We start from the raw sequence: 25,375 nt of genomic DNA, 5'->3' as shown, positions 1-25,375 counted from the left end.
AAAAATAAATTTTTTATGTAAAAAGGATAATTGATTTCAAATTATAAATTATAATATATTTAATTACCTGCACTTAAAGGCATTTTGTTTTTGATAGATTTGCTTCAGGTAAATAATTATAAAAAATCTTATGAATCCCTCTGTAAAAAAGAAATATATATTCTAAATGCATATATATGCATAATATATTATTTATATTTTATATTTTACATATTCTATATTTTTTATTTAATAAAATAAAATTGTAAAAATAAAATATATCTTAACCTCTATAACAGGCAAGTATCGAAAAAAAATGACTAAAATTTATAATCTTTTTTGTCCAACTTGATAATTAAAATGGAGAATCAAAATGAAGATATCATTATATTAACTATTATTAATATTAACTGTATCATGAATTTATCGTAAATCAATACGTGACCACATAACTTTTAAATATTAATATAATTACGATTTCTCTCACCTATATTCCTTTGGAAACTTGAAATAGAAGATTAGTAGATTACGAACAGATTATTCTCAACAAATTTCACGATCGCGCACAAAAATTACAACAGATTTCGTGAAATATTACACAAAACGTTCAATTGCATTTTGCCATCAGCTGACTATGCCAAACTATCGAGTACTTGACAGGTCTTCCTACGAAGAGAGAATAAAATGATTCCACCAATGGGATGCGATCAACCATTACTGTGCGCGAAGCGCGGCAAATTTAAATTTCTATTATACATTTTATTAAAATGACTTATTGATATAATGTTATGTTAAAAAAATAAAGTGAAAAAATTATTTTCTTACATTGTAACAAGATAATATTCACAATGAAATAAAAAAAATGTTTAATAATTGTTTAATTAACATAAATAAAATATAATAAAATAAAATATAATAAATATGAACTGGAAAGAAATATGAATGAAGAAATAATTCGCATATTATAGTACATAAATATCATAAAAAATTAATACCTACCGTAATAATAATATTTTTCATTTTATTGTTTTTCATTATAAACAAAAGAATTGTTGTTACGTCTTAATTATGAAAAAAATACAATTACACTTAGGAAAAACCACGATAGATTATATCATTCATGCATATTATTATCAGTATAAATTATCTATTCATTGTTTTTCATAATTAACTATATTTTAATTCCAATGCAATTAAATGTATTTTATAACAAATATATAAACATAATTACAAGCTATCTAATTTCACAAAAAAATTGTTTCTAATTTAGCTATTACAAAAATTAATTGGAGTTAATTTAACCAACAAGATTAAATAGAATTACTATTGCCATTGAAAACCAATCTAAAAATCATGGAAAACAAATTATTTTCTTTGTGCTCTTGATATGATTTGAATGAAAATAAAATCAGACTAAAAATAGCGAAGTAATAAAGAACAAACGAATCTCTCCGCGTGGACAGATCACGAAAATCACGTATCCCAGCTCGTTATTCATCCTAGTTGACTTCAGGTAGAAATCTCTAATCCATGATTCCGCTACGAACGACCGGGCGATCGTCCATCGACACAATCAACCCGACATAGCGATGCTCCAGTGCATCGATTCTCAAACGAAAAACTACAGGATCCTAGGGGATCGTCTATTTACGAATACACCATTTAGAATACTTCCACAATCATATAAATCCTAAGCTTAAAACTCAAAATATAAACTAGAGAACATTTCTTCATCCTCTAAGACCTATTTTTATAATAACCCGAAAATATTTTTATTAATAATAAAAATAAAATAGATGACAAAATAAAACTACTATCTTACAAAATAACGTCTTAATTTTCCACTCGTTGATCAATCGTACAAATGCTAAAATTTAAAAATTACAAAATACAAAATAAAAGATACTTGTTCATCCCCTTGAAGATTTATTTCATAATATTCAGAATGCCGTTTTAATTTCAGATAAATTAGAAAATAATAGTGATATTTAGAGGAATAATACGATATGACGATGCTTGAGAACCCACGGTCCCGCCGTTTACACGCACGTCGAACGTTTTCCCGGATGGCCCCACGGAAACCGGACACAATGGAGCCGCTTCCGGTGAGCACAAGGCCAGAAATCGGACGTGGGGATCCCACCGCGCCTATGTACCACCTGTGTGTTATCTCTCCTCCACTATTCTGCCCCCTATGGATCGTCTATGCCCAGAGAATCATTCATCGAAACAATTCTTTCTACGCCGTCCCTTCCCCTCCGCGACCGGTCAGGTGTTATCCATTATTTCCACGGTTTGCACTGATTTTGACCGTCAGTTTGATTACAGGTGCCATTCGCGTTGGATGGACGCGTTCAGATGCATTTTGTTACCGGTTTTGTCCGTTTTGTAGTTGAGATCAGAGACGTCTTCGGAGATTAGAAGGAAATTATTCTTGCGCGATACGGTTTGCTCTTGAAGTGGAATTTATTGTTGCTCTGGGTAAGTATAATTGATATTGTTTGATTGAAGATTGTGGTTTATTTAAGGTCGAGATGTAGAGATTCCAGAAAAAAAGCAAGAAGTTTTTAATTGAGAGCTTGAGATAAAATTTTAGACAATGTGTAGGATTTAGCAGTGCTCATTGAGTTTTGAAATCTAAAAGTCCTGAGATCTGAAAAAAGAGAATATGAAAATTTTAGTCAAAAGTCTAATTAAAGAACGAGATTCAATAATACTTTTAAAATTTCTTAAATCTAAAAATAAAAGACTAAATAAAAAATTTATATATTTGTGTGGATCAATTTTCAAACATTGACATTACTATTTCCAAAAAAAAATCCAAGAAAAATCAACAATGAAGTTATAATATCCAACAGTTATAATATCCTATGAGAATTAATATTGTTTCACTCACGCAACAATGTTATCTGCGTATCATCTATTATTCAAGGTATCGCGATAAAATCTCTGTTTTGTAGTTCTTAACGAAATTACTTTTAAAAAATATATTTCTATACAACATTACTTTAAACAAATACAGATTAATATATATTCATTTTTTAATGAAATAGCAAATTTAATGAAGAAGAAATTGAATAACACGTGTTTAATAAATTGATCAATTTCAATAGACGTTTCGTGTTTCACTTCAAACTTTTATTATAATAATTATAGGAGTATTATATGTTTGTTAAAACGTGAATGCGATTGCACGAAATTCAATTTATAACGATATTATTTCAACGTGGTATTACAATCTACATATGAATGGCTCGAATCTATAATTTTCTCTCATCGACTGTAACCACTGAACGAACATCCATTCTCTTTGGACAGAGAACTATAATTATGGAGGTGATAAACCGTAACATAATTAATAAGTACTGTTTCTGTGTGGTGCATGTGCAAAGTTTGGTGCATTTAATGGAGAAACACGTGCACCGCGGTTGGCAATTTGTACATTATAGTATTTCATTTGCAGATACATACGAATAATAATTGTTGCTGAAAATTATAGATTTTACTTAACAGAATAAAATATTAATAAGAAATTTTCCTAATTGAAGTTACTATACTTGTCTTTTCTTAAACTGAACTCTTTTTCTTTTTTTAAATGTCATAAATTAGCAAAGATGCCTATATCTTTTATTCTTTTATTTCATACTAAAAATTTAAATATCAAATCGTCTCTCCTTTTAACACCACCATCTTTCTTACCTGATGACATATGTCCTGATATCTTATCAAAGACAAAAAGCTTCTTTCAGCATTAGTACGCGAGCGAATCGAAGATATTCCCCGTGAAAGATATCGGTGTAAAACATCTCGCCTTATCAAGAGGTAAGCGTGTTACAGAAGACACATTTTCACCTGGGTGTTTCGATACATAGATATTCAAAGCGCGCAGAGACACTAGAAGGTTTTATGGAATTCCTGAGCTGCACTCACCCTGAACACCTCCACACTCTCGCACCCCCATCAACCTTTTCCACGATTACTCGCGTGCACGCGGCAAGGGGCCAGCACACGCCCGTAAACCCAACCAACCGTGCTTCCAACTTTCGAGCATTACATTATTAGTTGCCTGGTATCTTTTCGATTATTGTTATCTCGTGTAATGTGGGCTTTTTTCTGAAAAAAAAAGAAAAACTAGGAATACGTTAATTACAGTGAATTATTGAGATTTTGGTGTAAAGAAATTTTACAAAATTGTATTATAATATTTTTTTCTAGCAAAAATTATTTCTATTGAATGAAAAATTATACCTTGTAAGATTAATTCCAAGTTATTAGTATCTTTGATTTATTAATGATTTTAGGGTGTAATCGTTGGGATGACTACTTGATACCGAGTCCTAACTAAAAATGAAGAAAACCAATATATCTAATCTTCTGCAATCCATCTCTGTCCTCGCCACATTGAGAGTGATCGTCAATGGTAATTATTCAACAATCCTCAAACACTTGCAACAAAAATTAACAAATTATTCCATCTATTATTTTTCTATTTACAAATTCGATTATAAAAAAAAAAGAAGAAGAAAATAAAGAAAAATTCCAATTTAACGAGCAAAACGAAAAATTCCAATTTAATCAGCTCATCCAGCATGTTCCAAAAAAAAATATCTTTGAATCACGCTCGCGAGAATCGCGGTCGCGGAAATTAATGATGGAACGCGGCGTAAAAAAGAATGATGTCACTTGTGAAATTGCGTTTCATCCCATTGTATCGCCATACGTGCCACTTATGACACGAAAAAAAAGGAGGAAAAAAAAAAAAATGATAAAATCGGGCTGCACCGGTGGCCAAAGGAAGTAACCTGATTTTTACAGGAGGGAAGAGGAAACAAATAATATCCATTTATGAGAAAATAACGAGAAAAGAATAAAAGATGAAAATGGTCGACTATTGAACGTGAATAGACGAAATAACGAAAGAATTGATGTGTTTTCAGGACAAACAACGTGTAATGGCGGTTTGGGTCGAGTCGTTTACGAGAGACTTCCGGACCAACAGCTTCAGGGTTTCGACGATGATGTGGTATAAAATGTTTCGCGAAATATTTACTTATCTCTCTGGCCCCGCGTCGACGCCGGTTTTCAAATATTCAACCTAGCTCGAGAAAACTATTCTAAAAGCTTAAAATACAGTTTTGTGTAGCGGTAAAATCTGACGGATCTAGAGGGATGAAAGAATTTTGAAATTATACTGGTTTATTATAATTGCAGAAAGGATCATCTTTGTTTGAAATAGTTATTTTGTAATTAAAATGATGGATTTTCTTATGGCAATTTTCTATTTAATAAATATTAAAATTAAAATTTGAAACAAAGAGACTTGAATGAGGATGAAGAAATTTTTAAAAGTTTTTCTTATTTGTAATTAAAATTATTAAAATTCCTCAAAAAAAAAAGTAATTTTTTTTCACAATAAAATCAGTTTTCTTTTAAAAATTATTTTAATATTATATTTTTCGTAAAGACAATAATTGTAATAAATTATCCAAATATATTATTCCTGCTAGTTAATAATTAATTTATCTTAGGTACGAGATTCTGCACCACCATTTAGAGTTTTGGAAAAATGTCAAGAATTATGCCTACGGGATAGAACAGCAACGAACAATTTAGTTCGTGCTTGCACGAGCTTCGATTTTCAACCCGGTAGCAGAATAGCTTCTTTCAGCGGAGCTGCTGAATATGAAGAAAGCACTTGCTATTTAACGAGGGAACAGGCACAACCAGAAGGAATTGGAAATCTAATGCTGGTGCCAAACAGCGTTCATTTTACAGAAGTTTGTCTTGGCTGTAAGAATATTTCCTTATTACTTTCTCGAATATTGTGAAACAAACCATCATTTTAACTTTTGATCTCCTTTTTCAATAATTTTTAACTTCATAGAAAAAGAATTAATTAACTCATTGATGAAATCATATAAATTAATTAAATTTATTATTTCATTTAATTAAAAGAAAACAAATTTCTGATTACCTTTTTCTGATTAAATATTTCAATGTTCCTATTCTTTTGTGAAGCTGATAGGATAGAAAGAGAGTGTCCAAATCGGCGTTATGTTTACGAGAGACATCCCAGGAAGAAATTGAAATTACCATTAACAGATATCAAGGAAGTTAGCGCAGCAAATAGAACAGACTGTGAGGATAGGTATAACGAAATTAAAATATATATATATATATGATTAAATTTATATTAAATTTAATACAAATAAAAATTTTTTGTTACATTTGGAAGATGTCTGAACGAGTTCAGTTTCATTTGTCGATCTGCAACCTACGATACTGCTCTAAGAAGCTGTGCTCTGAGTCGTTTTACTAGAAGAACGCATCCTGAATTATTAGAGGATGATCCAAATTCTGATTACCTTGAAAACACTTGTCTGAATGGTGCTTACAATTAATATTATATTTCTTTCTGAAAATTAATGATTTCATAATTAATAAAAAGAATATTTAAATTATCTGAATATTAAGTTTTTACAATTTATCACTTTTGACCAAAGAAATTTTGTAATTTCTCAGCGGAACGTCGTTGCGATGGGTTAACTGTATTCGTCAAAGAAGAGAACAAACGTCTTCGAGGACCATTCGAAGTCGACATTTATACGAATCTTACCTTAGACGAGTGTCAAGCCCTTTGTCTCAGAGCGGAGAAATACTTCTGTCGAAGCGTCGAATTCGACGAGCAAACGAGGCAATGTGTCATTTCTGAAGAAGATTCCGTTTCTCAAAAAGACGATATCGGAATAAGCAGCAGCCCCAGCCACCATTTCTATGATCTTGTTTGTTTGGATAATCGTAAGTATATTATCAATGTGACTTCAAAATTGTTCATAATTCATCGATTAATTTACAAAAATTTAACCATTAGAATTACACAAATCAAATGTTATAATAAACATTTATGTTACAATGAAAGCTACTGTACAATCTAAAATATACAAAAATATAAAATTCTAATTCTGAATATCAATCTAGAACATTAGAACACTTTTACTTTTTAACGGTAAAACAATAATATCTAAATCCAAAGTTTGAGAAGAAAGGATTTTACAAAAGAAGAGAGCGTCTGACCATTTTTTTCCAAAGTCCAAAGTAAAGCAACAGTGAAACGATCGATTAACACTTCACGACACTTTATCAATATCCACTTACGAAGCGTAGATCCATCCATAGCACGTGGCTCCGAATATCCGGACAGCAGCCCCTCGTCGCATCTTTTCTCCGATGGGCGACGACCAGATACAGCGTTCCAGCGTTATAGAAACTCTCGTTTGAGCACTGAATTTCATTCTGAGATAACTGGGCGTAGTCTGAGCGAATGCCTTGACGAGTGTCTTCGACAGACCAGCTTCCAATGTCGAAGCGCCGTGTACTCCGAACACCTTCACACGTGCCAATTGAGCCGGTTCAACCAACGAGACGGGCGCAGGATCATCTACGATGCAGAATACGATTATTACGAGAATCTTATGCGTGAGTGGTCTTTTTTTTATCATTTGAACGAATGCTAAATATAATTTCGTCTCTGACGATTAAGAGAATAAGATATTTGTCAAGATAAAAATGATAGAATATCGGAAATTTGAGAGAGCGATAAGAATTGTTCGTATATCTTTTCATAATATTAACGATCATATGAATAGATCAATATTTGGATGGAGATCGAGACAGTCCAGGGTACAGGCCAGATCCTTTGGGACAGGACACGAATTTTGGTCGGCCTTCTCTAGGGAGACCCGGTAAACTAATGACAAATTTAATATTCCATCTCGTTATAACTCAAATATAACACTTCTTTGTCGTATTTAATTAAAAATATAAGCCACGATCTAAAAACTATTTCCTGTCTCTACGCAGGTTATCCAGAAGATTACGACAAAGGATTCAGCAGCAGCGTGAAGCCAGATCGATATCCGGATCGTTACCCAGATCGTTATCCGGATCGATACCCTAGCAGATATCCAGATCGATATCCAGATCGTTATCCAGAACGTTATCCAGACCGATATCCTAACAGATATCCGGATCAATATCCCGACAAATATCCTGACAAATATCCTGATCGTTATCCCTCTAAATATCCCGACAAATTTCCCGATAAATATCCAGATCGTTATCCTGATCGTTATCCAGGAGATAGATATCCAGACAGGTATCCTCTGAATGGGCAATATCCAATTGGAGCAGCAGGTGATACGTTTCCAGATCCTATAGATCGATATCCCATCAGTGATCGTTTCCCTGTTAACGATCGTTATCCAGCAATAGATCGGTATCCATCTTCAGACAGGTATCCAATTCCTGATCGATATCCAAACAGAGGTGGTGATAGACGTCCTATTCATCCTGACCGATACCCTATTTCTGATCCTGGAATAGACAGATATCCAACAAGTGGTAGTAGATATCCTAGTGGAATTGGTGGTCGATATCCAATATCTCCAGGTCGTTATCCAAGCGATAATGATCGATATCCTAATACCATAGACAGATATCCTATTCCTGAGGATCCCTTGGATCGATATCCATCGGGTTTGGGAGGCGCCAGACCTCCTCTTGATCGGTATCCCGTTAGTGAAAGGTATCCTGACAAGGATATTTATCCTAATCGGTAAGTTGATCGAAGATAACCTTTTATTGATTTTTTTAAAGAAGAACAATTGTTAAAATTAAGTAAAGATGATTTATATAATGTTTCAATATACATTTTTAAATTATCTTAATTAATTTACCTCTTCCTATTCACTATTTCACAAAATCTTTCGTCCAATATATTCTTTTTACTATTCCAATTAATTAATCCACCTTATGTTACAAGTAATAATTTACATCTGCACAAAATCTGTCTAATTACTATATATATTTCCAATCTTATTAAATTACTTTAATTACTTTGATTACTTGCCCTATATTCCAAGTTATAAGCAACTTATTTCCCCAGAAAACTTTCTACTCAATTATTAAACGTATAACTTCAATTATTTTGCACAATCATTTATTCTATCTTCCAAGCTACAAACATTCTACTTTCTCATAAGAAATCAACTATCATTCAATCTTTCTAACCACAATTCATCTACAATACACAGATTTCCACCTTCGTCACACGGAGGATACTCCCCAACTTACCCTGTGGACGACGTATATGGTCCCCAGGCTCATCCCCAGGCTCATCCAGACCGTAATCCCTATGGCATAGGAGGGCCCACACGTCCTCTAGGCTATGGTGGTTACAGCAACGAAGGTGGAATAATCGGTGGTGGTTACATAGGCGAAGGTGGAGTGTACAATTCACGGCCTTTCGGCACCAGTGGCGGTCCCATCATCGGTCGACCGCCATTGGTGTCCAGATGCGACGAACAGGACAACTTTCGCCAAGTGGGTCCCCACACGAGAGTCCGTAAACCATTCGTCAGACGGTACACGACAGCTTCCTCCCTGGCCCAGTGTGAAAGGGAGTGTGCGGACGCCAGGGACTTCGTGTGCAGATCTTTCAATTATCGCCCTTACGCAGCACCCTATGGAGCTGAAAGAGACAACTGTGAGTTGAGCGATCGCGACTCCAGAGATATGGACATGGGCAATCCTGTATACTACGATACGGGGTCCGATTACGACTTCTACGAGAGGAACAACGGCAGGCAGGGAGCTGACACGGAGTGTCTCGACGGTAAGCGTCGTAGGAGACCCTGGACGACATCTACGTGGATCACGTGGAGCGATCTTTACGCAGCTGATCCATATTACAGGCGTTATTGATACACCTTTGAATTATTGTACAGTTATTGTCGAACATTGTCACCTGGACTGTGTTTAATCAAATAAACCGTCTGTTATTTCCAAGATCAACTTTTTTTTTACTTTTTGTTGCTTGATCACATCCGTTGATATCGATTCTCCTTTGATTTCTGGCTGATGTGGAAGACTCTTGAATGTTTTTTCTGAAAATTAGAAATGAGAAGAATGAAAAATTGATCTTTTGGTTTGATTTATACACATATATGAACCACTTTTAGATTTTGAAATTGATCAATTTTATTTTTTTTTTCTTTTAATTCTCAATTTTAATGGAAAGATGTATAATTAACGTTTGAGTTTTCAGAAATCGAATTATTGATCTTCATGAGGTTGTTTGTTTCCCTTCTGTGTGTAACATTTAATTAATATTTACGATTTGTTAAATAAAAATCGATGAAGAGCAAGTAAATTATGTTTCTGGTCGTTTTAGTGAGTCAAGTGTGTAGCGAAGACGGGATGGAATTTACTTTAAGGACACCGGAAGGATTCATTGGTCGGATTTACACTTATGGCTATTACGATCGCTGCTTCTTCCGTGGAAATGGAGGAACTGTGAACGTTCTTCGAATCAGTGGTCCCCAGGGTTATCCCGAATGCGGCACTCAAAGAGTAAGAAACTTGTTTTATCGCTGCTTTTTCAAAAAACATTTTTGAAAATATCTCATTTCTTCTTCTTTCTCTTCTTTTTTTTTGAAATCTCTCATTTACAATTAATTGAATAAAAATTTTTAGATATTTTATTTAAAGAGAATAAAAATTTTTATCTTATATCTTTTATTTTTATAATAAATTCGACTTGCAATTGCAGTACGGAGATACAATGACGAACATCGTCGTAGTACAATTCTCAGACTACGTGCAAACCGGAAGGGATAAACGTTTCAATCTCACCTGTCTATTTCGAGGCCCTGGCGAAGCTGTCGTCACATCCGGCTACATCGGTGCCGGGTATGCCAGGTCATATCGATTGAGAAACCGTGTCTTGCACCCGGTACACTTAATTAAACAGTCCAACCGACGGTCAACTAATTTGGAATGCAAAATGTACCGCATTCCTTTACCGCATGAATCCTGGTGCAAGCACACTTGATTAATTTATTTCAATACCTCTAGAATTTCTTCCTTGAAAATCATTTGTTCCTGTAATCCTGAATTTAAATATTGTTTATAGAAAATTTAGAAAATATCATAATTGAAATGGGAATAATAATTTTTAAAAAATATATTTTAATGATTTGTAGATTTTGTTATATGGAACTTATATTACATTATTAATTACGTTAAAATTAGAAATGCTAAATGATATTTTAAATATCAACAATTATAAGATAATTGTATAATATCTAAATAATTTTTTTAAAAAGTGAATTTTCAATAAGAAAAATATTGTCATTATTGTTCGAAATAAGAAAAAATATTTAAATGCTATATTCTATGTCTTTAAGAAAAGGAAAGAATAGAATTAACTAATCGAATTCGTAATTATCTTGTGTAGATCAGGGTCTCCAATCCCAATCGAGTACCTTCCAGCAGAAAATACTCTGAGTTCTCGAGTGCGTTTACTGATTTTATATCAGGGCAGGCCTACGACGACTATTGCTGTTGGAGATCCACTCACATTTAGGCTAGAAGCACAAGATGGGTACGTAACATTTATTTTTCTTTTAATATCAATTGATTTGTTTTAAAAAAAATGTAATTCTTTGATAATATTTTTTATAGATACAATTATGTAACTGACATTTTTGCTACTAATGTCATAGCAAGGGATCCATATTCAGGAAGAAGTGTTCAACTTATAGATAGATATGGGTAAGTTATATTATTGTAAATTATTATTGTATTTACCGTATTTGTCAAATTTTATTAAATCGTATCAAATTTTTTTCTATATTTTTAAATTGAAATTGATTTGTTAAAATTTAAATGCTAAAACTTATTGTACATCTAATGTTAATGTTAATAGTTTCTTTTATTTATGTAAACTATTTATTCACACAAATATTTTAATTTAGTTTACCTGTCATAATTTGCCATCCTACTACTTATTTATTAAACTAATTACCTAATTTATTTATTTAAGCTTATATGTATTTTTTAATCTATTTTTATCTAATAATTATCTATCTATTTAATTCACTTCAGAAACTTGATTCATTTAAATTTAATAATTTGTTCCAACAAATATTTAAAAATAACAAAAAATCTTTTCAAAAATAAAATATTCAATTTGTTCACACAGTTGTCCAGTAGACAATTACGTGTTCCCTGGATTAGATCGTTTGCGGGATGGTGACAGCCTCGAAGCACGTTTCAACGCTTTCAAAATCCCTGAATCCAATTTCTTGGTGTTCGAGGCGACAGTGCGAACATGTCGAGACGGTTGTCAACCAGCTTATTGCTCGGGTGGTACCGGAAGGAGCGAACCATCCTTTGGAAGACGTCGAAGAGACCTGTCGCAAAATGACACGATCGTTGAGGAAAACGAAATAAGCATTATAACAGAGAAAAATACAAATGACACGTCTTCGAATTCGACGTTCGTCGTCGAAGACACTGTCTCCAAAGAAGAAGAAGAGGCGGAGGAGGAAGAGGAGGAGGAGGAACACGTGAGAGAAATGATCGAGGTAAAAAAGAAAAAGAAATAAAAAGAAAGCAAATTTTACAATGATATTAAAAAAATAATTCCTTTTAGAATTATTGTTAGAATAGTTAAGACAATTATTATAATGGAAATTTTAACTTTTTCCTATTTCTAAATTAAGTGAAATGAAAATAATTATTTTTAAATTACAATATATATGTAACTTTATATTTCAAATCATTTGTTGTAACTTGGAACCTTGAATATATGTATTTTCTTCTTTCTTTCCATTAATAAATTAAAACAAGAAATTTAATATAAGCAAGTTTCAAAAACAAAAGAAAAATGTGTCTAAACGAGTTGCAGGTTTTGGATTCAAGGATGGATATTGATGAAGAAACTGTGGTCGAAAAACAAACTACTATAATGGAGAGCGTCTGCATAACTCCTAATGAATATTATGGACTAGTAACAGCAGTGGCAGTGCTGGTAGTACTTTTAGCATCCGTGGTATTGTTATCCATGTTGATATACAGGTACACATTATAAATTATGATTTATCTTTGGTACGTTAATTAATATGTTTATAAAAGTAAATTAATTTATATAAACTGTTTCAGAAAATATGCTTACGCAATAATCACAAAGAATCGCAGAGTTGACAAAGCATGTAATCGAAGCAATCATTCGGACGATGCTTATAGTAGTCGTGCTAACAATTTCTCTTTCTTAAGATCGGGTCTTCAGAAACCATTTCAGTCTACGTACGTAATCGGACGTTTATATAGTTTATAATATTTTATAATTTTTAAAAACAATTTTATCAATATTAATTAAGATATTTAAAAAACTTATCTAGAAAACTTATCTTATTTTGATTACCAAGTGCAAATATATGAAAATCAATTATATGTTATATAAATCATAATGTGGTAATCATTTTTTATCGATAATTATTATAATTGTATCATCGTAATTTTAAAAGTACAATCTGAAATTCAATAAAAGATATCCTTGAAAGAAATATACTTTATATTGCATATAAATATAAAAATTATAATGCGTTGCAATAACGTTAAAAACAAATCTAAAAACTCTCTTAAATAAAGTCAAGCAATTAAAAATAAATAAATTTCCCAAAAATCCTATTTTTTTGCAAAAAATATCTCCAACATATATAATATTTTATTTTCAAATTTACACTCACATTTTCTACTATAAATATAGTAGTATCAAGTTTATTCAAAAATACGTCATTCATGTTTGACAAACAATTTAATGCCCTTAACATTTCCAACGTGAAATTCGATATTTATTCACCAATATATTACCTGAAGTTGATGTATATTCGTTCGATCCACAGGTCGATCTCCCGATCAATGAGTAACGTGATCGGTCAACGCGTGAGCTCGTCATCGACCGCTCTGGAAGGCGCAGTAGGATTGTCATCCAGTAGAAGAACCGGCTTTGACCCTAGCGAACCGATCTACACCGATCCATCATTGTTCGAGGTTGCTCGTTGCTCGTCGCCTAAACCCGTCCTCGATGATAACTTCCATCTTATGTGAAGATCAAATCTCGTTAAATATTCCTTTTCAAAACGTGAACTTGGCGTTAGTCCAACATTCGAGACTTGAAAATAGAGAAATAGAGACGTCAATGGGTTTTCTATTGTAATCAAAGGAAATAGGAAAATTTGGATAAAATTGTCATTTAACAAAATTTAATTTCAATGATATTAGAATTTAAAAATACTTGCTATATAGTATTGTTGTAACAATTTGATTAATTAATCATTTAGGGTTCGTTGATCTTCGAAATATTAGATTGTTCTTTCTATTTCTTTCTCTTCTATTCTTTCCATTTTCATGATTTCAAACACAGCTAGTCAAATTCACTGACCACTGCCAGCTACGACTGCCATGTCGATAAACTGACACATTGTATACTGTCATTGGTTTACTATGAGTCAAGATTATTCTCTTTATCTATTGTTCAAAGTCTTATATAGAGATACAATGATTGTATATTGACTCGTTACTTTCCTGAAGAGCGATATTTATAATTATTTAGCGTTAATTTTTTTTAAGAGAAATCTGAAAGACATTAAAAAATTTAGCAATTATAAAAAAATATTTAGAATGCAATCTTCAATAATCTATTAAAAATAAGTTGATAAATCTTATAGAAAAAAGTAAAATTTAAGATCTTCTTTATCTAATTCTCTAATTTATTTTCTGATAAAAACAGCAATTATTTTTTTAATTGAATTTTAAAAATTATAATCATCTTTTTACAATACGATATTTTTCTATTATTTTCAACTTATATATTCAATTTTTTTTAAATTAGCATGATAAAATGAGACTATTTATAGCTTTTATACGAAATAGCCTAAAAAAGCATCAAAACAAGGATTAAAAAGAAAATCCTCGTTCGTATTTAAAAAACATTACCTATTATGGAATCATAAGTAACTAGCATTACGAGCTTTTATTTATTATGATTTCAATTGTAGTTAGAAAGAAATTCCAAATAATAAACAGATATACATAAATAGAATATCGTTCAGTTATATTTAGTCTAAGGTAATCTCCTGTTTTTTATTCCTATAAAATAAAATGAATAAAGACATCGCACGAAGCCATCATGAATATATTCATTTTATTCTCTTCGGTCAATCTTCTTTTATCCTATCTAACTTATAAGTAAAAAGAAGCATCCTTAGCCTAGCTTCTTCTTTACGATAGTGAGCCTCTTCTAATTTAATCCTGGCCTCCTCTTTTAACATAGCAGCGATATCAACTTTCATCTGTGCCTCCGATAAAGCCAATACATGTAATTCTTCCTCTTTGTGAAGGGATCTTTTCGTCCTTCGGGGCTGTTCATGAACAATTGAAGGGGAAAACATCGTTTGTGTTGCATTTGATTTGAAAATAAGTCGATTTTTCTCCACTGTTTCATCTTTGTCTAATTGTTCCGGCACAGGTGACTCCAAATCTTTTTTAGATTTGTCGAAACAGTCAGTTACTGGACCGTATGATAACGAGTTCGAATCGATTTTACTGCTGATGGAATCTGAGGTAATAAAGGAATTGTATATGTATTTAAAAAAATATTATACTTTTATTTAATGGTATATCCTTTTTATTTAGTAGCAAAATTTGAATTACGAATGTAAAAAAAAAAAAAGAAAAAGGTGAGAGTATAACCTGTATCTTTACAATTATTTTCCTCTTTCGAGATTTGTTTCGAAGGTTTTATAGTACACACAGTTTGCAACGTAAATGGTTCAGATTCCTTTGGTTCAAACATAACATTTGGCGGTAAACCTATAGTTCCGGTAGGAATGGGAACATCTGGTATGGAATTTCTATTTTCCCAACTTTTTGACCGTGTGTGATCTTTGGACAGATGACAAAAATTTTTTGAAACACCACTGAAAAAATTAATAAAAAACATTTATTTCATATTTTTAATAATATTATAATAAAAATGGACTGATTTAATAAAAATAAGAATACAAATTTATATAAAAATAATTATTTAAATTAAAAAAAATAATAAAAAGAACAATAATGAAATACTTTATACATAGTACAAGTAGTCGAATATTCCCGCGCTTTTATAAAGCGATATGCACGAAAAATAATACCGTGAATGTATTATATTTACCGCAATTTCTTCTCTTCGCGATTTCGTTTACATGCTTTCATGTTTTCCCAACAGCGTCTTAACTGTACAGCTGAACGTATTCCTTGTGGACCTACCATTGAATTGTATTCGTTGGCCAATTGAGACCATGCTGATTTTCGTTTATACATCGATATTGGATCGGACCTTTTATCTTCGATATCTTCGTACTTATTTATCAAGGTTATCAAAATTTCTCGTTCCTCGAAGCTATAAGTTTTTCGAGTGCTTTTCAACGACGAAGAAGCCATTTTAGCACAGAAAAAATGCTCAACTATCACGTCGGTCTTCCACTGTTTGTTTCTTCCCACCAACGTAACTTAATGCAATCTTGTACAAGTTTTTCTTATAATCAATGCATTGTAATAGTTTCGATACAACAATTAAGAATAAAATCATGAGATGAAATATTGTTCATTGTAGAGCTTGGAACTTGTCTATGGTATATATCTTAACCATTAATGTATATCCATTAATATATTTTATTTCAATATATTATATTTAATCGAATTAGAATTTCGATGAAAGGCATTATATTATTTAATATAAGTAATTGTCTGTTTTGTGAGATACTTAACTGATATAATTCAAGCGTTGAAATTCCAATTTATTATGTATTTTTAAAATATTTCACTCGTTGATGTGATGTATTTGACGTTAACGGATAAACTGGCGCCAAAGAAAATAAAATATAGTTCGTGAATATTCCAAGTAGTTGGCGCCAGAGTAAAATCGTTTTAATGGCAGTGCTTTCAAAATACAAACATGCACAGGATGTCACGAAACTACAGGAGACAGTGGATCCAGTGACAGTGTGGATATCCGTAGTAATTGTTATAAAATGAAACGGCATGTTCCATCTGATGCAATTCCTTAGCGGACTCCTTTTGCTTCTTCTTTCGATACCGCTGAGCAATGGTGTGGATTACACGTACGAAATCGACTGCAGTAACCTACGAATGGGACAATACATCTGTCCTCATCCCGATTATGATTTCATAGATCCAAAAACGCAACAACCAAAAGGATGTACGAAGGAAAATAAAGCCAAAGGTACATAAAATTCTTATGTCTTTTCATTATTCACAAATCGGAAAAAGTTTGGCATAACCTATATCTAAAACTAAAAAAATGTGCATTTTCACTGATAATTTAATTCTTTTCTATTTTATTTTATTTATTGATGTTTAAATATTTATTATCTTCTTTAATTTTATAACAAGTATAATTTTATATACATGAAATTTGAAATTACATGTTCATTATCTTGTTGTTAGTGTTGTGTCTGGCTGCGGATGGCCTCATTTGTACAGAAACAAAAAATAATACGTTTAAGAAGGATATTCCTTGTAAATGGACGTAAGTATATATAAGAATAATTTGTTTATCAAATTAAAATTTAAATGTTTCAAACAAAATGGAAAAAATATTTGCAATATCCAAGATGTTTATAAACATCAGAATATATAATTTAAAAATATACATACAAACAATTATATTTAAAATTTAAGCATGTTTAAACAAAACATACAATAAGTAAAATTTCTTTTCTTATTAATATTTACAGAAATGGATATTCCTTCGAAACATCATTGTTACTCTCTATATTTCTTGGCATGTTTGGGGCAGATAGATTTTATCTAGGGTATCCAGCATTGGGCTTGCTTAAGCTGAGCACTTTGGGATTTCTCTTTCTTGGTCAATTTGCCGATGTAATACTTATTGCAACACAAATTGTAGGACCTGCAGATGGTTCGCATTATGTGATGCCATATTATGGTGCAGGAATTCACATTGTGACAAGTAATAACTTTACATACAGAGTGCCACAATACGATTGTTGAACAATTTCTACATACAGAAATAATGATGATCAATCTAAAAATTGTACAGCCCCTGCTTTAATCACGAACAACGATATGCAATCCTAGAATCGAGTCCTATTTCAGCAAACTTGGGAGAAAATTATGTGTACGCTATTTTAATGGACAAACAGAAGAGAATCATCTTGTAGATATGTATTTCAACGAAATATTGTATATACAGATTTGTTACTGACTTATTACCTATTGCCAGTATAGTCGTGTAATAAATATTTGTTTTTATTTGTAAGTGTTCCTTCCTTCCCTTCCTCAGATTTTTATATTTCTTTAAATTTATAGTCATTACATTTTTTTTTTATTATTAACTGCGTATCAGAAAGTTTAATTTTTACCTAATTACGTGCTTACCGATATATTTAAACATAATTAATTAAACAATCATAATTAAGAGAACAAAATATAAACTTGATTACGCACTTTTTGTATTCAAAAATGACGTTAATCGCTATTATCGCAGTTTAATTATTATCTAGCACGTCTTTGATATAAAAGTACTGGAACGCGTTACTTTGATATTCAGAAAACTTTTAGCAACGGCAGTGGTAAAAGTTTGTGTTCTCTGATCAGAAAAGTGAAAAAAAAGGACTTCAATTCGATTAATGTAGCATCATCGAATATGAAAAGTTTTATTATAATTTTGTTATTTCAATTTCTCATCCTAATTGTAGTTAGTCAACCAGTGAATAAACTAACTGTGAGTTTTTTTTATCACTTTATTATTTTAATTTCATCCACTTTGATAAATAAGTAAGAATAAAATTTTATAAATTATTTTTCATAATTGTTATTTAAAAAAAATAAATTAGAATTAACGTAATAAATTTAATATAATTATTTTACTTATATGAATTGGATATTTTTCATTTAACTTATTCAAACTATTATTTTTTTTATAAATAAATAATATCATTAAAAGAAAATTCAATAAATACAAAATAAAAAATATATAATTATCAAATATTTCATAAATTCATCTTTTCTAATAACAATTTTTTAAAACAACAGTTCAACAATAAATCTTCAAAATTTTAGATACATAATCTTGTATAAATGAACTCCTAATTATCTGCAGGACGTTGATACAGATATCACAAATTATGGAGTGCACAGATATCCCAGGACCTTAATCCATTTTCCACCTTGCAAGATGAATCAATACTTCGACAAAGAAAAAGGTTTTTGTTTGAATGTACTTGGTGGTGGTAAAGCGCTTTACATAAATAACACATCTTGCGGAATAAATGTGTTAAAGCCACACTGTTTCGATCCAAGATATTATTACATCTGTAAGAAGAATAAAACCATTCTGGCACAATGTTCTCAAAACAAGCACTTTGAAATTCATCTACAAAAATGCACTTTGATATATCATGGAAAAAACACTCCTAATAAAACCAATTCCAATAGTTGTCAAAAAGTAGGTGTATTTCCAATTGCTAATGATTGTCATCAATTCTATACTTGTACAGCTTATGGTCATCGAATGAAACAAAATTTTTACATATGTCCAAAAAATATGGCCTTTGACACGAAGACAGAAATGTGTAAACCCTCAAGTACTTGTAAAGAATCAAGATTATCTTCCACGTGTTTATTTAGCAGTGAGAAAGAAGATATGACTCTAGAGGAAGCAAATATGTTCTTAAGACCAATGGATCAAAAAGAGAAATCATTAACGTGTGAAACGATATTTACGAATGATGAGGAAACTATAACTACAGAGAGGAATTACAACAATGATGAAATTAAATCGACAACTACTTCTTATAATAAGCCGCCTATATCTGAATTTACAGAACCCAGCGATAGGAATATTACAACCACGATCGAACGTGCTTCGGGAACATCACATTCTACAAACACTGTCGCTTCCGAAATATATACAACTGCGATATATTCGCCAGCTAACGAAGAAATCACGTATACGACAGAGCAAAATTTGCCTACAGAAATAAAAAAGAATGGAGAAGGGAATCTAGAATCATCAACTTCTAAAGAATCTTACAAACAAGAATATAACGGAAAAACAGTTAATAATAACGTACAATCAACTGATGCAATGAAAACTTTTTTCACTGAACCAACAATTTTAGATGACACAACTTCTAGAGAAATGGGATCTGAAACACAATCAGATATAGAAATAAAAATTCTTCCAAATGAGTCGCCTAATTTCGAAAATCAATATAGTACAACAACGGCAGAATTTAATGACGCAACTCATCATTGGTACGAATCATATACTACACCAGCAACGAAAGAATTGGGAGAACCATTAGACAGTGAAAAAAAAATTATCGATTTACCATTAGCAACACATAATAATAATAATAATTCTGATGTAGAAGAACCAGAAATAAATTTAAATAATTCATCTTCAGAAATTCTTAATACTACACAACCAAATATAGAAATACCAAATAGTACACCAGCCATAGAAAATTTGAATGAACCATTTACTACTGAGAAGGAAATTATCGATTTATTACCACCAGCAACTGATATAATAATTAATAGCAATCCTGATGAAGAACATCATACGGAAATAAATTTAAATGATCCATCTTCAGAATTTCTTAATACTACACAGCCAAATATATATATACCAAATAGTACACCAGCCACAGAAAACTTGAATGAATCATTAGCTACTGAGAAGGAAATTATCGATTTATTACCACCATCAACTGATATAATAACTAATAGCAATCCTGATGAAGAACAACATACAGAATCAAAAATAAATTTAAATGATCCATCTTCAGAAATTCTTAATACTAGACAACCAAATAGTACACCAGCCACAGAAAACTTGAATGAACCACTAGCTACTGAGAAGGAAATTATCGATTTATTACCACCATCAGCTGATACAATAACTAATAGCAATCCTGATGAAGAACAACATACGGAAATAAATTTAAATGATCCATCTTCAGAATTTCTTAATACTACACAGCCAAATATATATATACCAAATAGTACACCAGCCACAGAAAATTTGAATGAACCATTAGCTACTGAGAAGGAAATTATCGATTTATTACCACCAGCAACTGATATAATAACTAATAGCAATCCTGATGAAGAACAACATACGGAAGTAAATTTAAATGATCCATCTTCAGAAATTCTTAATACTACACAACCAAATATAGAAATACCAAATAGTACACCAGCCACAGAAAACTTGAATGAATCATTAGCTACTGAGAAGGAAATTATCGATTTATTACCACCATCAACTGATATAATAACTAATAGCAATCCTGATGAAGAACAACATACAGAATCAGAAATAAATTTAAATGATCCATCTTCAGAAATTCTTAATACTACACAACCAAATATAGAAATACCAAATAGTACACCAGCCACAGAAAATTTGAATGAATCATTAGCTACTGAGAAGGAAATTATCGATTTATTACCACCAGCAACTGATATAATAACTAATAGCAATCCTGATGAAGAACAACATACGGAAATAAATTTAAATGATCCATCTTCAGAAATTCTTAATACTACACAACCAAATATAGAAATACCAAATAGTACACCAGCCACAGAAAATTTGAATGAACCATTTACTACTGAGAAGGAAATTATCGATTTATTACCACCATCAACTGATATAATAACTAATAGCAATCCTGATGAAGAACAACATACAGAATCAAAAATAAATTTAAATGATCCATCTTCAGAAATTCTTAATACTAGACAACCAAATATAGAAATACCAAATAGTACACCAGCCACAGAAAATTTGAATGAACCATTTACTACTGAGAAGGAAATTATCGATTTATTACCACCAGCAACTGATATAATAACTAATAGCAATCCTGATGAAGAACAACATACGGAAGTAAATTTAAATGATCCATCTTCAGAAATTCTTAATACTAGACAACCAAATATAGAAATACCAAATAGTACACCAGCCACAGAAAACTTGAATGAATCATTAGCTACTGAGAAGGAAATTATCGATTTGTTACCACCATCAACTGATATAATAACTAATAGCAATCCTGATGAAGAACAACATACAGAATCAGAAATAAATTTAAATGATCCATCTTCAGAAATTCTTAATACTACACAACCAAATATAGAAATACCAAATAGTACACCAGCCACAGAAAATTTGAATGAATCATTAGCTACTGAAAGGGAAATTATCGATTTATTACCACCAGCAACTGATATAATAACTAATAGCAATCCTGATGAAGAACAACATACGGAAATAAATTTAAATGATCCATCTTCAGAATTTCTTAATACTACACCAAATACACAGCCAAATATAGAAATACCAAATAGTACACCAGCCACAGAAAATTTGAATGAACCATTTACTACTGAGAAGGAAATTATCGATTTATTACCACCATCAACTGATATAATAACTAATAGCAATCCTGATGAAAAACAACATACAGAATCAAAAATAAATTTAAATGATCCATCTTCAGAAATTCTTAATACTACACAACCAAATATAGAAATACCAAATAGTACACCAACCACAGAAAATTTGAATGAACCATTAGCTACTGAGAAGGAAATTATCGATTTATTACCACCAGCAACTGATATAATAACTAATAGCAATCCTGATGAAGAACAACATACGGAAATAAATTTAAATGATCCATCTTCAGAAATTCTTAATACTACACCAAATACACAGCCAAATATAGAAATACTAAATAGTACACCAGCCACAGAAAACTTGAATGAACCATTTACTACTGAGAAGGAAATTATCGATTTATTACCACCATCAACTGATATAATAACTAATAGCAATCCTGATGAAGAACAACATACGGAAATAAATTTAAATGATCCATCTTCAGAAATTCTTAATACTACACAACCAAATATAGAAATACCAAATAGTACACCAGCCACAGAAAATTTGAATGAATCATTAGCTACTGAGAAGGAAATTATCGATTTATTACCACCAGCAACTGATATAATAACTAATAGCAATCCTGATGAAGAACAACATACGGAAGTAAATTTAAATGATCCATCTTCAGAAATTCTTACTACACAGCCAAATATACAAATACCAAATAGTACACCAGCCACAGAAAATTTGAATGAATCATTAGCTACTGAGAAGGAAATTATCGATTTATTACCACCATCAACTGATATAATAACTAATAGCAATCCTGATGAAGAACAACATACAGAATCAGAAATAAATTTAAATGATCCATCTTCAGAAATTCTTACTACACAGCCAAATATACAAATACCAAATAGTACACCAGCCACAGAAAACTTGAATAAACCATTAGCTACTGAAAAGGAAATTATCGATTTATTACCACCAGCAACTGATATAACAACTAATAGTAATCCTGATGAAGAACAACATACGAAATCAGAAATAAATTTAAATGATCCATCTTCAGAAATTCTTAATATTACACAACCAAATATAGAAATACCAAATAGTACACCAGCCACAGAAAACTTGAATGAATCATTAGCTACTGAAAGGGAAATTATCGATTTATTACCACCAGCAACTGATATAACAACTAATAGTAATCCTGATGAAAAACAACATACGGAATCAGAAATAAATTTAAATGATCCATCTCCAGAAATTCTTAATACTACACAGCCAAATATAGAAATACCAAATAGTACACCAGCCACAGAAAACTTGAATAAACCATTAGCTACTGAAAAGGAAATTATCGATTTATTACCACCAGCAACTATAATAAATAATAGCAATCCTGATGAAGAACAACATACGGAATCAGAAATAAATTTAAATAATCCATCTTCAGAAATTCTTAATACTAGACAACCAAATATAGAAATACCAAATAGTACACCAGCCACAGAAAACTTGAATGAATCATTAGCTACTGAGAAGGAAATTATCGATCTATTACCACCAGTAACTGATATAACAACTAATAGTAATCCTGATGAAGAACAACATACGGAATCAGAAATAAATTTAAATGATCCATCTTCAGAAATTCTTAATACTACACAGCCAAATATAGAAATACCAAATAGTACACCAGCCACAGAAAACTTGAATGAATCATTAGCTACTGAAAGGGAAATTATCGATTTATTACCACCAGCAACTGATATAATAAATAATAGCAATCTTGATGTAGATGAATATATGAAATCAAAAATGATATCAAATAATTCATTTTCAGAAATTCTCAATACTGGAGAACATAATGTAGAAATACCAAATAATACACCAGCGACAATAAAATTCAATGAATCTATTGAAGAAGAAAATTCTGATTTTATATCAATAATGACAAATAACGATTCTGATGTGAAGGAACAGGAAAAAACAGATATAAATTTAAATGATCCATTGTCAGAAATACTTATTACTGGTGTACCCAATATAGAAATGGAACACAATATAGTAACAACAATGGAAGTTATTGAACAGTCAACTTTCAAATCCGAAAGTCCTGATATTGTTTCAAAAATTCCTTTCAATACTTTAACTACTATCAAAGAAAACGATATACATACAATCATAAATGTAAATGATTCGTCAATGGATTATTCGTCAATGGAAATTACTACTCCTAGTTTAGAAAATCATGTTACAAATGGAGGAGAAACATTTATGAAAATATCAAATAATGATGAAACTGAAAATAACGTATTCGCTGAAAGTGTTACAAATGCAATAGAATCATCATCGATATCAGAAAATATCAATAACAATTTTCAGAATTATGTCTCTCCAATTTCTGCTGATCCAGCAAGTTATTCTGGTATGATATCTGAAAACAAAATTGAGGAACCTACTTCAATACCAATTACAAATAGAATTGCTTTAAATAAAAATCAAGAAAATAATACACCATCGACAGAGTTTAATGTAATGAAAACAAATTCTCCCACAGAAAGAAATACAAAATATACAACAATTTCTATTAATAAAAATTTAGATAATATTCGAAATGACAAATTGACTCTTTCTTCTGATACAGATATAAGTGAAACTGATAAATCGATTTCACAAGCGAATAAATTAACAACTAGTTTTCGAGATTTGATTGCTAAATGTAGAAATCATATGTCAGCAGAAACTACCACACAATCAACTAAATCAAATCCCGCTAATGAAAAATATTCAGATCCATTTCATATGCAATCACATTCTCTGGTTTCAGATAAAAAAAACGCAGATAAGCAAAATAAAATTTTTGTAGAAGAAGATTCTTTATCGAAACGCATGTACTCTGGAAAGACGATATCAAAAAATTTCATATTACCCATTACGTCAGCAGTGTTAAATTTCATTGATAAATTTGAATGCTATTTGAAAAATACGTTAATAAAGATATTTCACTGAAAAATATATATAAATTATAAATATTAGTGAAAATGCAAATAATAA

The 25,375-nt window shown here is 31.1% G+C and overlaps 5 protein-coding genes and 1 long non-coding RNA gene across 9 annotated transcripts in view; 3 read left to right on the top strand and 3 right to left on the bottom strand.

Annotated features, from left to right (window-relative positions):
• Positions 1-646, bottom strand: part of LOC108003743 (inaD-like protein) — a 109,356-nt gene extending 108,710 nt beyond the window's left edge. The window contains exons 1-2 of the mRNA XM_017066224.3: positions 467-646; positions 68-140 (exon numbers count right to left, since the gene is read on the bottom strand). Coding sequence (XP_016921713.2) covers positions 68-83 — 16 coding nt within the window. The 5' untranslated portion in view covers positions 84-140; positions 467-646. The remainder of the gene's footprint in view (positions 1-67; positions 141-466) is intronic.
• A 1,828-nt stretch (positions 647-2,474) lies between these two features.
• LOC107993761 (uncharacterized) lies at positions 2,475-6,096 on the bottom strand. The gene is made up of 5 exons (XR_001765168.3): positions 5,954-6,096; positions 4,228-4,424; positions 3,910-4,092; positions 3,679-3,831; positions 2,475-2,632 (listed from the first exon to the last, which is right to left on the bottom strand). It is a non-coding gene; the product is annotated as an uncharacterized LOC107993761 (long non-coding RNA).
• LOC107993737 (uncharacterized) lies at positions 4,275-14,926 on the top strand. 4 transcript variants are annotated; one of them, XM_028664075.2, is made up of 18 exons: positions 4,275-4,399; positions 4,917-5,002; positions 5,508-5,769; positions 5,998-6,127; positions 6,215-6,366; positions 6,502-6,777; positions 7,156-7,455; positions 7,626-7,721; positions 7,840-8,593; positions 9,072-9,652; positions 10,211-10,389; positions 10,589-10,728; positions 11,276-11,422; positions 11,503-11,592; positions 12,023-12,407; positions 12,731-12,900; positions 12,985-13,128; positions 13,728-14,926. In XM_028664075.2, the coding sequence occupies exons 1-18, from the start codon at positions 4,327-4,329 to the stop codon at positions 13,930-13,932; spliced, it is 4,170 nt and encodes a 1,389-aa protein (XP_028519876.1). In that variant the 5' UTR covers positions 4,275-4,326; the 3' UTR covers positions 13,933-14,926. The 4 variants fall into 4 exon arrangements, with proteins under 4 accessions (XP_028519876.1, XP_061935144.1, XP_028519874.1 ...); XM_062079160.1 differs by having other exon boundaries at positions 10,589-10,737; XM_028664073.2 differs by having other exon boundaries at positions 7,144-7,455.
• Positions 11,933-16,570, bottom strand: LOC107997587 (myb/SANT-like DNA-binding domain-containing protein 3). Its single transcript, XM_017056324.3, has 4 exons — positions 16,040-16,570; positions 15,577-15,803; positions 13,696-15,442; positions 11,933-12,233 (listed from the first exon to the last, which is right to left on the bottom strand). Exons 1-3 carry the CDS (start codon positions 16,306-16,308, stop codon positions 15,042-15,044), a joined length of 897 nt encoding a protein of 298 aa, XP_016911813.1. The 5' UTR covers positions 16,309-16,570; the 3' UTR covers positions 11,933-12,233; positions 13,696-15,041.
• Positions 16,571-16,908: 338 nt separating this feature from the next.
• LOC107995107 (TM2 domain-containing protein CG10795) lies at positions 16,909-18,162 on the top strand. Its single transcript, XM_017052413.3, has 3 exons — positions 16,909-17,110; positions 17,335-17,416; positions 17,625-18,162. Exons 1-3 carry the CDS (start codon positions 16,909-16,911, stop codon positions 17,899-17,901), a joined length of 561 nt encoding a protein of 186 aa, XP_016907902.1. The 3' UTR covers positions 17,902-18,162.
• A 150-nt stretch (positions 18,163-18,312) lies between these two features.
• On the top strand, positions 18,313-25,351 carry LOC133666662 (protein PF3D7_1417600-like). The gene is made up of 2 exons (XM_062079158.1): positions 18,313-18,634; positions 19,013-25,351. The coding sequence occupies exons 1-2, from the start codon at positions 18,557-18,559 to the stop codon at positions 25,328-25,330; spliced, it is 6,396 nt and encodes a 2,131-aa protein (XP_061935142.1). The 5' UTR covers positions 18,313-18,556; the 3' UTR covers positions 25,331-25,351.
• Positions 25,352-25,375: the final 24 nt, after the last annotated feature.

The sequence above is a fragment of the Apis cerana genome, linkage group LG9, assembly GCF_029169275.1.
Source record: "Apis cerana isolate GH-2021 linkage group LG9, AcerK_1.0, whole genome shotgun sequence".
Classification (NCBI taxonomy): Eukaryota; Metazoa; Arthropoda; class Insecta; order Hymenoptera; family Apidae; genus Apis; species Apis cerana.
The sequence above is the reverse complement of the archived record's forward strand: the minus strand, read 5'-3'. Positions and strand labels throughout refer to the sequence as shown.

Bases quoted from the DNA above. Each gene is read 5' to 3' on its own strand.
- LOC107997587 (XM_017056324.3), bottom strand. From the start codon at position 16,308: ATGGCTTCTTCGTCGTTGAAAAGCACTCGAAAAACTTATAGCTTCGAG. The intron at 15,804-16,039 runs GTAAATATAATA...TAATTTTTTCAG, and splicing joins CGCGAAGAGAAGAAATTGCG to TGGTGTTTCAAAAAATTTTT. The intron at 15,443-15,576 runs GTTATACTCTCA...TTATTACCTCAG, and splicing joins AAATAATTGTAAAGATACAG to ATTCCATCAGCAGTAAAATC.
- LOC107993737 (XM_017050343.3), top strand. From the start codon at position 4,327: ATGAAGAAAACCAATATATCTAATCTTCTGCAATCCATCTCTGTCCTC. The intron at 4,400-4,916 runs GTAATTATTCAA...ATGTGTTTTCAG, and splicing joins ATTGAGAGTGATCGTCAATG to GACAAACAACGTGTAATGGC. The intron at 12,901-12,984 runs GTACACATTATA...AAACTGTTTCAG, and splicing joins TTATCCATGTTGATATACAG to AAAATATGCTTACGCAATAA.
- LOC107995107 (XM_017052413.3), top strand. From the start codon at position 16,909: ATGTTCCATCTGATGCAATTCCTTAGCGGACTCCTTTTGCTTCTTCTT. The intron at 17,111-17,334 runs GTACATAAAATT...TCTTGTTGTTAG, and splicing joins GAAGGAAAATAAAGCCAAAG to TGTTGTGTCTGGCTGCGGAT. The intron at 17,417-17,624 runs GTAAGTATATAT...TAATATTTACAG, and splicing joins GATATTCCTTGTAAATGGAC to AAATGGATATTCCTTCGAAA.
- LOC133666662 (XM_062079158.1), top strand. From the start codon at position 18,557: ATGAAAAGTTTTATTATAATTTTGTTATTTCAATTTCTCATCCTAATT. The intron at 18,635-19,012 runs GTGAGTTTTTTT...AATTATCTGCAG, and splicing joins AACCAGTGAATAAACTAACT to GACGTTGATACAGATATCAC.